Source organism: Rhamphochromis longiceps, linkage group LG9 (genome assembly GCF_057381845.1).
Source record: "Rhamphochromis longiceps isolate RC_006_pf linkage group LG9, R_longiceps_female_GT1.1, whole genome shotgun sequence".
Lineage (NCBI taxonomy): Eukaryota > Metazoa > Chordata > Actinopteri > Cichliformes > Cichlidae > Rhamphochromis > Rhamphochromis longiceps.
The window spans coordinates 31,833,488-31,848,884 of record NC_140565.1 but is presented as its reverse complement, the minus strand read 5'-3'; the positions used below and the strand labels follow the sequence as shown (position 1 = coordinate 31,848,884).

Here is a 15,397-nt window from a genome sequence, read left to right as displayed (position 1 = left end):
GTGTTGACTTTGATTGACAGCTTCTTGATGTGAGGAACGCCATGCAATAGATCCACGCCTCCAGTGAATGGACATGAAAGGTACCGTTCCAGCCCTGCTTCTGGCTTTCCTGACCCCATGGATCCATCATCTTCGTCGAATAGGCTGCTGTTTGTGCTGGCCTCATCCAGCTCTGTGTCTAGGTGATGTCTGATGAAGTGGAGACCTGTGGAAAGATGTATGGTTTTCAAAAGAATTAGGTCTGGTCATTATAGTGCTGTATACACTGCAAAGCTGCAGATGTTTGTTTGGAGCTAGCCTCCAAAAGCTGGCCATACACTGTGCGACTTTTGGCCCATTTTGAGCCGATTTGTCAGTTGCGCAACCGTTTTGGGGATCGGCCCGTGTTTTGCCTTAATCGTGTGTGCATCGTGTCGTATACATGGGGTAATGAAAAGCAGTTAACACCTCACGACCAGCTCCCAATCATCAATCGTATGGTCACATGATAATCAAACCTGTTTGAAATCCTGTCGCCCCTCAACGCAGCCTCTCACACTGCGCATGCACAAACACAGAAATGACAGAGAAAAGGTGGAGCAGCACGGCAGTGCAGCGTGTGATCTGGACACAAGAGATGGAGGCACAACTTGTAGGATGAGGCAAGCTCATCTGAGTACGTAAGCGTAGAGCTGCCACCCAGGCAAAAGAAAAATAGAGCTATATCATGTTATAATGTGAAAATTTTATTGTTCTAACAATATACTTTTCATGTTCGTGCAATATAATATTTATATTGTACGAACATGATAATAATGTATATTGTAACAACTTTTTACTTTCTACTTTTTAATAAATGGTAAATGGCCTGCATTTGTATAGCGCTTTTCTAGTCCCTAAGGACCCCAAAGCGCTTCACACTACATTCAGTCATTCACCCATTCACACACACATTCACACACTGGCGATGGCAGCTACATTGTAGCCACAGCTGCCCTGGGGCGCACTGACAGAGGCGAGGCTGCCGGACACTGGCGCCACCGGGCCCTCTGACCACCACCAGAGAATAGGAGAAAAAATTGTTTGGGAGGATTTGAGGGTCGACGTTCCAGTTCACACTCCACACCAGTTTATGGTGGTAAAGCACCATTATGTTGTTTGACAACTGCCAATAAACCATAAAGGAGAAGAAGAAGGGGCGGAGCAAAGTAAGAACGTTCCACGAGAGGAGGTGTTTGCACAGAGAGCTGCTTTTTCATTCAAAGAGAATAAAGTAGTACCGCCGTTTGGATCGATATCTGCATCGATCTGCCCACCCTTGTCTCCTGGATCGTAGCTGAGATCAGCGTGAACCACGTGGGTCTCTGCTCCCTGATCTGTTTCCTGTGTTTGGAAAGAGTTGCAGCTTCATCGCGGAGTTTCTCTCGGTTTGTGGGCTCATCTAAAGGTAAGCACCGAGCTAACTTTACTGTGAGTTCAGTTCATGTTGAGTTTAGCTCCTGAATGAGGTCTTCTGCTGCTCTCCTCGGTGTCTGTTCACAGTTTATTGTGAACACGTTGAGAGAAGAGTGAGAGAGTGTTTGGAGAAAAACACCAACTAATCATTAGCTCAGCATGCTGGGAGAAGTTGAGTGTTTGCTGTGATGCACAGGAAGATGTTAACAAAAACTAATGAAACAGAGATGAAAGTAAACAGTGTTCATATTTGAAAGCACAGAGAATAAAAATATATTGTGGTGGTTAATTTGCAGCTCTTGGTGATTTGGGAGAACCATGTTTTTAATCATGTTGTGGATTCAATGTTGGGTTTTATTTCATTTTGTCTACAGAAGTTTTTCCCACCTGTGATCGTTCAGATTGATTTGTTGGTTTGACTTGAATCATGTGAAGGTTTAAAGCTGCACTTCCCCCAAAAAGAATAAAGTATAATCATGAAGAATGTAATAATGTCTTCCTGTGTCAAACACAGCTGCAGTCAAAGTAGGAAGGAAAGCACTGAAACCACTGATCAATGACCACGAGTACTGTGGGAAATATAAATGTTGTAATTTTAAATAAAACAACATTAATCAAGAGGTTATAGAAGGTTTAAACTGGAAGACATTTAAAGTAGTGTTTTGCTTGTAACTGCATACGTGCCTGCGCAGATTAGAACAGGATGTACTCAGGATGTGTCATATACGATCATGGGGCCTCACAACGAGAAACAGGAAACAGATGGAGGTGAGAGAGTGCTGAAACCGTTAGTGAGGAACAAACATCAATACTATAAAAGGAGTTGCAGACAACTGCCGCGCATGTTATGTTATCTGCTTAGGCATGAAGGGGCGTGAACCCTGACATGTAAAACTGTGTATCGAAGTGCTTCCTCTTTGAGATCTACTGGACTACGCTGAGGGTGGTGTCGTGTACATCTCCCACATATGTGCTTAATAAATAATTGTTGTTGACTGGACAAGATCTGAGTAATGTTTTTTTGTTCTCAGCCCAACATCAAAGAATCAGGACAGTACCATTCAGAGAGTTGGGGAATGGCTGCACAGAATCAAACTTTTAGGAGTGGTGGAGGTGGTGGGACTGGGGGGCTGAAGGAGTTGAAAGTGTGGGGTGGGGGAGTAACAGGTCTGTCCCTGTTTGTGGAAACCACAGGAGGAGCTGTTCAGGCTGTTGCTGGGTGTGAATTGTTGATGGAGTCTTTAAACTTGTAGTTGCTGTTTTCCAGACTGAAGCAGAGTCGTTAGCTGAAAACTGGTTTTAGAGGTTCATTCAGGACACCACCTCAGGCTCTTACAGCCTTACCTGTATCATAACAAAGTGTATAAACCCCAATCCACCTTTAACATGGTCCTTCTCCCAAACCTTCAAATAGGACTTTCTGGCCCTGTCATAGTAAAGGGCTGCTTAGAATATTAGAGCCAATGTCACAAAGTTCCTCCTGAAGTATAAGTGAGTGAGAGAGTTTCCTCACTTTGCAGCACAACACGTCTCACAAGATTTCTACAAGCAGTCAGAGTGAAATTTGTACTTTGTGTTGTCAGATGAACATATGAGACACTTTGACTCTTCAGTGCAGTGTGGAGCCTAACAAAGATCTGTTTTGTGTCCCAGCTGATCAGCAGGAGGAGAAGAGTCTGAAGGAGCAGCAGAGGAACATTTTCAGCCATCTGGACTCAGCTGAGTCACTACAGAGGAAACAATGAGCTCAACACAGAAGGTGAGGAAAATATCACAGTTTCACCAAATAATCAGTCACGTCTAAAACTCTCATCCTCCCAACCTGTTATATGACTGTGTTGCATATTATTATATATTATGTTGTTTTTTAGAGACCACAGCACATGTTAAAATAAGGAAGGTTTATTCATAAAAAATATTTATTAATCAAACAGACAAAACATTTTTTTCATCATCCCCAAAAATACACATTCAAAGCACCACAACAGCAGCCCGATATCAGACAGAAGCTGTCAGCTGAGCTCTGTAGAGAGGGCAATTATAATGAAGCTCTTCAGTTTGATTTGTAGATTCAAGCTGCTCTTCATATGTTTGGCCAGCAGATGTCACCAAAGAGGACTGTGTTGAAAAGCTTTGAGTAATGAACCTTTTTCAATACAAGCTTCAGTGTTTCAGAAAGCTTCATTTGGCCATCACTGATATAAATAATATTATAGAAATGATCAGAGGAGGCAAAAGTACATTTACTCTATACTTAAGTAGAAGTACAGATATTAGTGTTAAAAAATACTTCAGTAAAAGTATTCATTCACCTTCTTTCCTTAAGTAACAGTGAAAAAGTACAGGCTCTGAAATGTAATCAGAGTAAAAAAGTAAAAGTAGCTCCTTGAAGAACTTTTTAACCACATGTTTTTATCCAAAGTTAACTGAACCTTGTGCTTTATTAATGTAATAATAAACTAAGATTAGTAGATGAAGTACAAACTATTTATTTCTAATAAAGGTTCTCTGTTTGAATCAGTTAAGTAGAAAATGAAGGAAAATAAAACATGTGTGTATTTTCTGTTGCCTACACTGTAGAGGGTGACTTTGCCTCTAAACAGGAACATGAGCAGGGAAGAGGTTAAAGTGGGATTGAGCAGGTGGGAACCCTAAAATCAGCTGTAGTGGCTCAGCGTGGGGAAAAGAATCACAGCTCACAATAATTTCTGTTGAGAGCTCCAGTAGATTTTCTTCAAGTACAGGATGTGATCAGCTGACCTGCTGCTCTCTGTGGATGTACTAGGGCTGCACGATTTTGCATAAAATGAGAATCACGATTTTTTTGACTTAGAATTGAGATCACGATTCTCTCACGATTTTCTTTTCCAGTATAAATTTTTATTGCGCTTATTAACTGCACATCAACTTCGTAACAGTTGAGACTGAACATAAAAACAATAAATAAACATAAAAACAACAAATGTCTCACGTTTTGTTGTTGCCGCAAAATGTTGTACTTCTTGAAATTCTGTCTCCACCGTTGCTCGACGCTGCGTGTATAGAGCAGGTAGTGCAACAACAGAAAAATGGTTGCGGGACGGCACCGTGTAGCGTTTGTCTAGGGTGTTGATCATTTTCCTAAATCCCTCGTTTTGCACAGTGTTGATGGGAGCCATATCTTTGGTCAGGTGATAAGTGATAGCCTCCGTAATTTCTTTGTGCCTGCGGGAGTTCGATGGGTATAGGGAAGCGCTGTATAAGGTTCCCGTTATTGATGTTTGGGTGGTTGACCGGGACGGATTTTCTCCTGTCACTTTCTTGGCCTTTACAGCTTCATCTCTCACGTGCTCTCCGTTGTTTTTTCCCCTGCCAATTTTATCAGCAAGCTGGCTTCTGTATCACGTGGTATAAGGCTCCGCCCATGTCATTTGTTGAGCAGGAAGAGTGAGCGCTTGTTTTCATGTCCCGGATCAAAATGCGGTACAATCGTCATCTTTTTTTTTTTTTTTTTAATTGTTGTCATTTGTAAATGAGATCGCACATAAGTATGAATTGAGATCGCGATTTTCTAACGATTAATTGTGCAGCCCTAACATCTCACTTTAACTCCTGACTATGACTCACAGTTTTGCCTCTTTCATCTCTTTTTATGTTTCATACCCTGGTGATTAGTACACGATCAGGATTGTGTTTCATGTGTTACTGTTTAGGTTCAAATCAGTTTGATGCCCTTAGTGATGAAATAACTCCCCTCAAATTCCTCAAACCGAAAGTAAAAAGTCTGTTTTGAAAATATAATGAGTAGAAAGTCCTTTTTTTAAATGTGGGGAGTAAAAGTAAAGAAAAATAAGGAAAAAATGATTTTAGAGTGTTTGAACAGTCATAAATTATTTTTAACAGCAGGTTGGATGTAATGTGTTTCTACTACCAGCAGGTGGGGATAAGAGACCTTTAAGGTGTTTGGTGCCACACTCCACCTTCAGGTTTAAAACTAGTGTTAATGGAGGGAGTTTGAAGGTTGAGTTTGTTCCACGACTGCATTTCACTCACTGCCTCTGTTTGTATCTCTGTCATTGCAGGACCAACATGGAGCGAGAAGTCAGCGCTCTCAGGAGGCCGACAAACTTCACAGAAGAAAGAGAGAGAAAAAACACACCTGTGACGAGTGTGGGAAGGATTTTATTGGGAAAGAGTCACTAAAACATCATCAGGTCATCCACACTGGAGAGAGACCATTCAGCTGTGACTTGTGTGGAAAGTCTTTTTCCTGGAAGAGTACTCTAAAAAGACACCAACTCATCCACAGTGGAGTTAAAGCGTACAACTGTGATCAGTGTGGAAGAGCTTTTACTCACAGTTGCAACTTAAAGGCTCATCTAGTTACCCACTCTGGAATTAAGGCATACAGCTGTGACATCTGTGGGAAAACCTTCAGCCAGTTAGGGAACCGAAATAAACACCTACGCATTCACACCAGACATGTTGTGTACTGCTGTGAACAGTGTGGCAAACAGTTTATAACCAACACGCAGTTACAACGCCACATGTTTACCCACACTGAGGAGAGACCTTATAAATGTGACCTGTGTGAGAAGACTTTTAAATCTCCACATTACCTGAGACAACACCAACAGATCCACACCAGAAAGAGACTCTCGAAGCGCAGTTACTGTGAGGTATGTATTTATGTTTTTATCTTGTCATTTTAGCCTGACTGTTTGGAACAACTCTGCTCATTAAACTGTGTTAGCATGTTAGCAATTCTACTGCATGAAAAAGGCTGCATCTGAGGTGGCACAGTTAATCTGCCTCAGATTGTTTTGCAGCAAGTTTCATAATCTGAAAAAAAGACATAATGTCATATGTACAGACTAGAGATGGACCGATCCGATATTATGTATCGGTATCTGTCTGATACTGACGTAAATTACTGGATCGGATATCGGAGAGAAATAAAAAATGTAATCTGATCCATTAAATATCAACAAAGCACTTCACAAAACTTGTGACATGGCGTAACTCGGCTCATAACCATAGCATGTGGCAGCAGTATGCATCACGTGATAGAGTGGTTGTGGCGCGCGGGACCTGTCTGCAGTCTGTTTGAACATTTGGAGCCTCGCTACCAATCCGGCATTTCATCTCCGAGGAAGTTTTCCCAGAGAGAAGTAAAGCAAGTGTGTAAGTTCATCTCAGCTGTTGTTAGAATTTATTTACGTTCCACACCAGGATCTTTTTCTACGTAACTGATGGCTGGTAACTGTGCAGGGGCGGATCTAGCAAAGTTTAGCCAGGGGGGCCGATAGGGCATTAACAGGGAAAAGGGGGCACAAAGACATATTTTTCTTTCTTATTCTCATTTAAAATGTCTAGCTTTTAATAAATAATTATACGAAGCTTACACCCAAAGTTTTAATCTGATGTAAAATGTATAGAAGTTCATTACTGTATATAGTAACTGTTAAGTCTAATATACCCTAGTAAGCTATAGCACTTTTTCCTTTGGGAAGGTACCATCTGTGCAGTCTGCAAATCTGTTGAAGATGTTGAATCTATTTAAATGTTCTTGAAAAATAATTGATTTCCTTGCAAGTATCATGAGGTGGAGGGTGGGTGGTTCCCATTTTGTTTTTTGTTTTTTGTTTTTTTGTTTTGTTTTGTTTTGTTTTTGCTGGGAGTTGTAGAACTTTATTAGTTAGGGTGCTTAGTCTTTAAAATGCCAGAATAGGGAGGATGGAGCAGGTTTAAGTTTATTAGATTGATCAATATTGCTGAACTATGAAATATTTTGGGTGCAGTGTATTTTTTTTTGTTTGTTTTTTTTACTTGAGCATGAACTTATACAAAAAGCAGCAAGATATTAAAAAAAACACTTTTATTGATTTAAAACACACTATATCGAATTCATATCAGTATCAGACATAAAAAAAAGTGGTATCGTGCCATCTCTAGTACAGACCCAATGTCTGATTTCCACACATGAGGACTTACATGTAAGCTTTAATCTGCAGTTGATCGAATCCCACTGAGCAGTCCTTCCCTTTAAATCTAACCTCTCTTCTTCCTCTCCTGTCCTGTGTGTCTTATCTTTCTCCATCTCTGAGTGAAGTTAGCTCTCTTTCTTTTCTCTCCCTGTGATGTACAGCAGCTGGACATTTAGCCAGCAAGACACTGTGAGACAAACTGCACACAAACAGTTTGTGTGTTTGCTGATGTTTGTTGATAGAAACGCTGCATTTGAAATTACCTGTTTGTTCAGGTGCTGTGCAAAAAAGAAAGAAGAACAACGTCTCATAGGGCTGCACGATGTTGCATAAAATGAGAATCACAATTGTTTTGCTTAGAATTGAGATCACGATTCTGTCACGATTTTCTTTTCTAATATAAATATTTATTGCACTTATTAACTGCACATCAACTTCGTAATAGTTGAGACTGAACATAAGAACAATTTCGTCTCCACCGTTGCTCGACACTACGTGTACACAGCAGGTAGTGCAACATTTGAAAAATAGTTGCGGGATGCCACTGTGTAGCGTTTGTCTAGGGTAGGGGTCAGCAACCCTTAACACCCAAAGAGCCATTTGGACCCGGGTTCCACACAAAAGAAAACGATGGGGGCGCAAATACTTTTTGACATCTCAAATGAAGATAACACTGTATATATTGTTTTTACCTTTATGCTTTGTGTGAACAACTAAGGTGTGTTGCTTATGAAGTCCATGAAGTGCTACAGAGAAAATTACATTTTATTTCTGTAATTAACACATTTTGAACTCTTAACCCTTTAAGACCTACCATAGAACCAAGTCCGCCAGAGCTTATATTATATTTTTACATGCTGTGGAGCCATTTTTGGGAGCATTTCAAGTTGCTATACATCAATACAACCATTATAGCCCAGATTTTAATAATATGTATTCATTAAGTGCATAGTAATTACATAAATTGCAAAAAAGTGCAATAAACTACAAAAAAATTGAAAATCGTTTTTGATTTTTTTAACATATATTTGTAGTTAGAGAAATTTAAGAGGCTTATCCCTCAAAACTGTAAATACAAAAAAGTTGCACAAAATAGTTTCCCACCACAGGAAATTTATTTTGAGTGTCTTCATAGTTTTATTTTTGAAATACACCAATTTTTATACACTGCAGGAAAAACGAAAATAAATATTATACTGCAAATTTGCAAAAAAGCAGCATATGCATCAAAATAAACTATTTCCAGCAGTGCAATATGAGTCCTAAGCATCCCAGAAACGACACAGAAAGTCATAAAGTCAAAGATAACTTTTAAAAAGAGCAGTATAGGCCCTGAGGCCCTGATCGCAAAAAAGACTACATTTCCGCGAAAATGACGTCACTTCCGGTTTCGGCCAGGTAATGGCGGAAATGCAAAAGTTCGCGCTGACGTCTATTCCAACGTAGGAAGTGTTTTGAACAGCTGATCGGACCGGCAAAGCGTGTTTCTGGAATATTATGTTTTTGTTCCTGCAAGCGCTTTTTATGCAGTTTTTGCAAAGCTTTATGTGGAAGGAAACCGTGACCTAGGACAAGCTGATGGCACAATATGTAAGTACAACTCCTCCGGTTTCATATGCAAAAAAAATTTTTGCGCTAGCTTACGTGGTTGCAGTGCTACCGGGATTTAAAAATAGTTACGCATAACAGAGCGTTCCCGCTCCGATCGGCTCTAAAGGGTTAAAGAAATATAACAAAAGGAAAGACACCCAGCTGAACTAAAATGATCCATGTAGCAAAGAAAAACTGCTGTGAGCCGCCACCCTTATATCGCCTTTGGGCTTTTGGAGCCTTGACCTGACTTTAAAAAAAAAAACTGGAAAAAAGCACTATGCTGCTAAAAGATGAAAAATAGATATTTGCAAAATTCTGCCTAAATATGTATTTTACCTGGTTAATGTGTGTGGCGAGGCGTGGTCTGCAGCGCTGCTGCAGGGGAGGCGGATGCACCTGAGCGGGATTCGCAATCACGCCTCGCCGCCTTAACGTCTGTGCTCTCTATGCTGTTGTGTTGGTGTGTGTCGGGCTATGAGCTGAAAAGCTACAGCCGGCTGTATGCGTACAGCAACCGTGTGTGAAAAGTGCTCAATAAAGAGATGCTGAAAAGCATCTTCATACAAACATCGTCGGGTCTGCCCTGATATGTTTACAATGGGACTTCTGCTCCTGAACCTCTGCGCACAGCGTCTGCAGATCGGGGTTGTACGAAGTCAGTTTCATCTTTACACAGGACTATAAGCTGTCATCTGTGAGGCGTGAGCGGCGTTTGTTTTTAACATAGTTCATGGTGGAGAACAGCTGCTGACATAATGTGGATCCGAAGATCCATAATTGGCCTACCTGGGGTTGAAAGTCTCGATAAATTGCACGGCATTTCGGGCGGTATATCGGCTTCCGCTAGTGTGACGCTTATTTTGAGCGAAAAAAAAAAAAAGAATATAATTTTATTTTTATATTTCAATATCACAATAATCTTCCAATTTAGAACTACAAGTTAAAAAAGAACTAACATAAATAAAATACACTTCAGCTAAATACTTCTAATTTATTTCCCAAACCACGCGGAGCCGCACTGTAAGGACTAAAGAGCCACATGCGGCTCCGGAGCCGCAGGTTGCCGACCCCTGGTCTAGGGTGTTGATCATTTTCCTAAATCCCTCGTTTTGCACAGTGTTGATGGGAGCCATATCTTTAGCCAGGTGATAAGTGAAAGCCTCTGTAATTTCTTTGTGCCTGCGGGAGTTCGACGGCGCTGTATAAGGTTCCCGTTATTGATGTTTGGGTGGTTGACCGGGACGGATTTTCTCCTGTCACTTTCTTGGCCTTTACAGCTTCATCTCTCACGTGCTCTCCGTTGTTTTTTCCCCTGCCAATTTTATCAGCAAGCTGGCTTCTGTATCACGTGGTATAAGGCTCCGCCCATGTCATTTGTTGAGCAGGAAGAGTGAGCGCTTGTTTTCATGTCCTGGATCAAAATGCGGTACAATCGTCATCTTTTTTTTCTCCTTTTTTTTTAATCGTTGTCATTTGTAAATGAGATCGCACATAAGTATGAATTGAGATCGCGATTTTCTAACGATTGATTGTGCAGCCCTAACGTCTCACTTTAACTCCTGACTATGACTCACAGTTTTGCCTCTTTCATCTCTTTTTATGTTTCATACCCTGATGATTAGTACACGATCAGGATTGTCTTTCAATTCAATTTTATTTATATAGCGCCAAATCACAACATAAGTCGTTATGTTTCATGTGTTACTTTTCAGGCTCAAATTGGTTTGATGCCCTTAGTGATGAAATAACTCCCCTCAAATTCCTCAAATCAAAAGTAAAAAGTCTGTTTTGAAAATACAATGAGTAGAAAGTCCTTTTTTTAATGTGGGGAGTAAAAGTAAGGAAAATAAGGAAAAAATGATTTTAGAGTGTTTAAACAGTCATAAATTATTTTTAACAGCAGGTTGGATGTAATGTGTTAGAACTACCAGCAGGTGGGGATAAGAGACCTTTAAGGTGTTTGGTGCCACACTCCACCTTCAGGTTTAAAACTAGTGTTAATGGAGGGAGTTTGAAGGTTGAGTTTGTTCCACGACTGCATTTCACTCACTGCCTCTGTTTGTATCTCTGTCACTGCAGGACCAACATGGAGCGAGAAGTCAGCGCTCTCAGGAGGCCGACAAACCTCACAGAAGAAAGGGAGAGAAAAAACACACCTGTGATGATTGTGGGATGGGTTTTATTGGGAAGGATGATCTAAAACGTCACCAGGTCATCCACACTGGAGAGAAACCGTTCAGCTGTGATTTGTGTGGAAAGTCTTTTTCCAGGAAGAGTACTCTAAAGATACACCAACTCATCCACAGTGGAGTTAAAGCGTACAGCTGTGATCAGTGTGGCAAAGCTTTTACTCACAGTAGGTACTTACTGAGTCATCTAGTTACCCACTCTGGAATTAAGGCATACAGCTGTGACATCTGTGGGAAAACCTTCAGCCAGAGAGGGAACCTAAATACACACCTACGCATTCACACCAGACATGTTGTGTACTGCTGTGATCAGTGTGGCAAACATTTTACAAGAAACCAGCATTTACAACAACACATGTTTACCCACACTGAGGAACAACCTCATAAATGTGACCTGTGTGAGAAGACTTTTAAATCTATAGATTACCTAAGACGACACCAACAGATCCACACCAGAAAGAGACTCTACAAGTGCAGTTACTGTGAGGTATGTATTTATATTTTTAACTTGTCATTTTAGCCTGACTGTTTGGAACAACTCTGCTCATTAAACTGTGTTAGCTAGGGGTGGGTTTTGATAATCGATTTACCGATTAAAATCGATTCTGGCTTGGATAACGTGACATCGATTCATTAAACTCCTGAATCGATTTTTTAAATATAATTTTATTTTGCCCGAAACACCCGAATCTCAGGTGAAACATCACAAAATTTCGACAACCACCAAACAGTAAATGAGAGCAGGTACACGGATTCTGCACGAAGACATAAACACAAAGCGCCGACCCGCGGATCAGAATCAGTGAGATGTCACCTTTCTCACCTGATAGCACGGACACGGTCGGGGCTGAAAGTTTGCAGCTCACTGATTCTGATGTTTCATCAATTCTACTGCATGAAAAAGCAGCTCTGAGTGATTATTCAGATTTTCATTTCAGTTATGATTTTGTTTGTTTTTTATTTGCTCTTTATTTCAGGCGACGTTCAGGATAAAAGTGTTGAAGGACTGACTTACACTGTCTTTGTGTCTTTGTTTAGAAGCAGAGCGACACAGATGGATCCAGTTCTCAACCCTGTCATCGCTGTGGTGGTGGGAAAGACTTTCGTTGTGACCTTTGTGGAAAAACTTTCAGTCACCAATACACCTTAAAAGTACATCAACGTAGACACACTGGAGACAAACTGAAATACTGTAAAGAATGTGGGAAAAGCTTCACCACATCACATCACTTAAAAAAACATGAACTGATTCACAGTGGGGTGTAAAAGCATGTCTGTGATCAGTGTGGGTCATCTTTCATTACTGCATGGGAGCTTAAAACACACAAACGAGTCCACACAGGAGAGAAACCATACAAGTGCAGACACTGTGACAAAAGCTTCTTACAATCAGGTAATCGTAACAGGCACGAACGTACACACATGGAAGGAAACTACAGCTGTGACCAGTGTGACAAGAGCTTCAGGAATCTCAGTTCATACTCCAAACACAAACGATCCCACGTTACTAATAAACTGTTTCACTGTTACCAATGTGCCCAAACATTCACTTCATTATGGGCTCTGTGCAAACATCAGCGTGATCACTCAGGGCTGAAATCACTCCCATCACTGGATCACAGTGAATCTGAAGAGACAGAAAGATCTTCTTGTGGTTTCAGGGTCAGACTCAAAACCCTTGAGATCAGGCTCCACAGAGTTCAGGTGTAAAAATGTGATGAGGCAGCTGTGAATGAACATGTTCTTCTAGTGTACTGAGAAAAATTAAACAGGTGATGAGTAAGATAAACATGTTAAATTGTGTATATTCTGTGTGTAATTTCTTACTGTCCGTATAATTCTGTGTATTAAACTCTGTTCCAAGAATATTACTCTTTTCCAGAGGATCTTTTCGAGTGCCTTGATTTTAACTGACTCTAAAAAAAGCCGGATCTCCACAGAGATCCATGATGGCTTTGCGACCAAAGCAGACAGCGGTATAAACGCTGTCTCCAGCTATACAACACAATACTTCTATACGATTTGAGTAAGACCAAAGTTATACAAACTCATTCATTTTTTAGAAGGGTTTTAAAACTGTCCAATGTTGAGGAGGTCCTGATGTGAATGGACAGTTTGTTCCACAATTTAAGGAGCAGTCACAGCAAAGGCCTGGTCTCCTCTGTGTTTAATGTGGACCGTGGACAGCCAAGAGGATCTGATCCACAGACCTCCGTGATATTGCAGGAATGTACCAATTTAAATAATCTGAAAGGTATGAGAGTTCAGACCTATGCAACACCTTAAAAACAAATAATAAAATCTTAAAATGAATTCAAAAACTGACTGGCAGCCAGTGTAAGGATGCCAGTATGGGAGATATGTGGTCTCGGTTGCGTGTGCCCGTTAGTAACCTTGCTGCAACATTTTGGACCAGCTGCAGTCGGCTGACTGACGACAGACTAACACCAGAGTAAAGACTAGTACAAAAGTCCAGGCGAGCTGAAATGTAATTGCTAATAGAGATGGCACGATACCACTTTTTTATGTCCGATACCGATATCATAAATTTGGATATCTGCCGATACCGATATGAATCCGATATAGTGTGTTTTTTAATCAATAAAACAGTTTTTTAATATCTTGCTGCTTTTTGTATACGTTCATACTCACGTTAAAAAAACAAACAAACACTAAAGCTATTCTGTTATACCTGTATGCAAAAAACTGCACTGCACCCAAAATATTTCATAGTTCAGCAATACTGATCAATCTAATAAACTTAAACCTACACCATCCTCCCTATTCTGGTATTTTAAAGAGTACTTAGCAGAAATAATAAGCAACTTAACTAATAGGGTTCTAAAACTCCCAGCAAAAAAAAAAAAAAAAATAGGGAACCACCCACCCTCCACCTCATGATGCTTAATTGACGTAATCAACTTTAATTTGATGCAGTGTGGAAAAACAAACAAACACAAAAACCAGTAATTTTTCAAGAATAATTAAATAGATTCAACATCTTTCTTCAACAGAATTGCAGATTGAACAAATGGTATCTTCCCAAAGGAAAAAGTACTACAGCTTACTAGGGTATATTGGACTTAATAGTTACTATATACAGTAATGGACTTCTATACATTTTACATCAGATTAAAACTTTGGGTGTAAGATTCGGATAATTATTTATTAAAAGCTAGACATTTTAAATGAGAATAAGAAAGAAAAGTATGTTTTTGTGCCCCCCTTTTCCCTGTTAATGCCCTATCGGCCCCCCTGGCTAAACTTTGCTAGATCCGCCCCTGCACAGTTACCAGCCGTCAGCTACGTAGAAAAAGATCCTGGAGTAGAAAGTAATAATAAATAGATTCTAACAACAGCTTATCAAGCTAAAACGTGCTGCAGTTGTTCAGCTGCTGGTTTCCTCTTTCTGGCACGAAGTGAGCAATAAACAAACAAGAGAGACGGACTCGTGACAGAAAAGCCGATCAGCTGATCATTAATCAGTTTCGATTGAAGTAGCAGCAGGAGAGAGAAGAGGCAGTCGCTCCATATATCGGTTGTTAAGCTTAACGCTGGAATGCTTTACAAATATTCAGAGATGAACTTACACACTTGCTTTACTTCTCTCTGGGAAAACTTCCTCGGAGATGAAATGCCGGATTGGTAGCGAGGCTACAAATACACACAGCCGCTCTATCACGTGACCCGTACTGCTGCAATGTGCTACGGTTATGAGCCGAGTTACGCCATGTCGCAAGTTTTGTGAGGTGCTTTTTTGATATTTAATGGCTCGATTACATTTTTTAAAATTTTTCTCCGATATCCGATCCAGTAATTTACGTCAGTATCGGACCGATACCTAATATCGGATCGGTCCATCTCAAATTGCTAATATATATTTGTGTGTTGCCACACCTTCATTTTCCCGAGAGATTCTATTTTACAAACACTCCTTTAGTTTTTTGTAATAAAATCTTTCATCAGTTTCATAAATTGTAACACTGCTCATGTCATGTCATCAGAGGCATACTGGATTGATGCCCTGAAGGTCACCAGTTATCCTGATCTTAGTGAGGTCTAATGTCATTATTTATAGTCAGTGTTCTGTATTAGTGTTATTGTTTTTGCAACTGACCTGTAATGTTGTCTGTCATCACTGTCAGTGCTGTATGTTTAATGTCACTGTGGCTTCTGTGAATCTGTTTTACTGTTTCTGAACTCTCGCATCTTCTG

At 40.3% G+C, this 15,397-nt stretch overlaps 2 protein-coding genes across 3 annotated transcripts in view; both read left to right on the top strand.

Annotated features, from left to right (window-relative positions):
• The first annotated feature begins 1,195 nt into the window (after positions 1 to 1,195).
• On the top strand, positions 1,196 to 14,269 carry LOC146662599 (uncharacterized). Its single transcript, XM_085417469.1, has 5 exons — positions 1,196 to 1,426; positions 3,088 to 3,193; positions 5,496 to 6,092; positions 11,073 to 11,669; positions 12,221 to 14,269. The coding sequence occupies exons 2-5, from the start codon at positions 3,176 to 3,178 to the stop codon at positions 12,446 to 12,448; spliced, it is 1,440 nt and encodes a 479-aa protein (XP_085273595.1). The 5' UTR covers positions 1,196 to 1,426; positions 3,088 to 3,175; the 3' UTR covers positions 12,449 to 14,269.
• Positions 5,981 to 15,397, top strand: part of LOC146662596 (uncharacterized) — a 67,468-nt gene continuing 58,051 nt past the window's right edge. For both annotated transcript variants that reach the window (XM_085417434.1, XM_085417435.1), the window contains exon 1: positions 5,981 to 6,092. The gene's annotated coding sequence lies outside the window, so the exon portion shown is untranslated. The remainder of the gene's footprint in view (positions 6,093 to 15,397) is intronic.

Bases quoted from the DNA above. Each gene is read 5' to 3' on its own strand.
- LOC146662599 (XM_085417469.1), top strand. The intron at 6,093-11,072 runs GTATGTATTTAT...CTGTCACTGCAG, and splicing joins CGAAGCGCAGTTACTGTGAG to GACCAACATGGAGCGAGAAG. The intron at 11,670-12,220 runs GTATGTATTTAT...GTCTTTGTTTAG, and splicing joins ACAAGTGCAGTTACTGTGAG to AAGCAGAGCGACACAGATGG.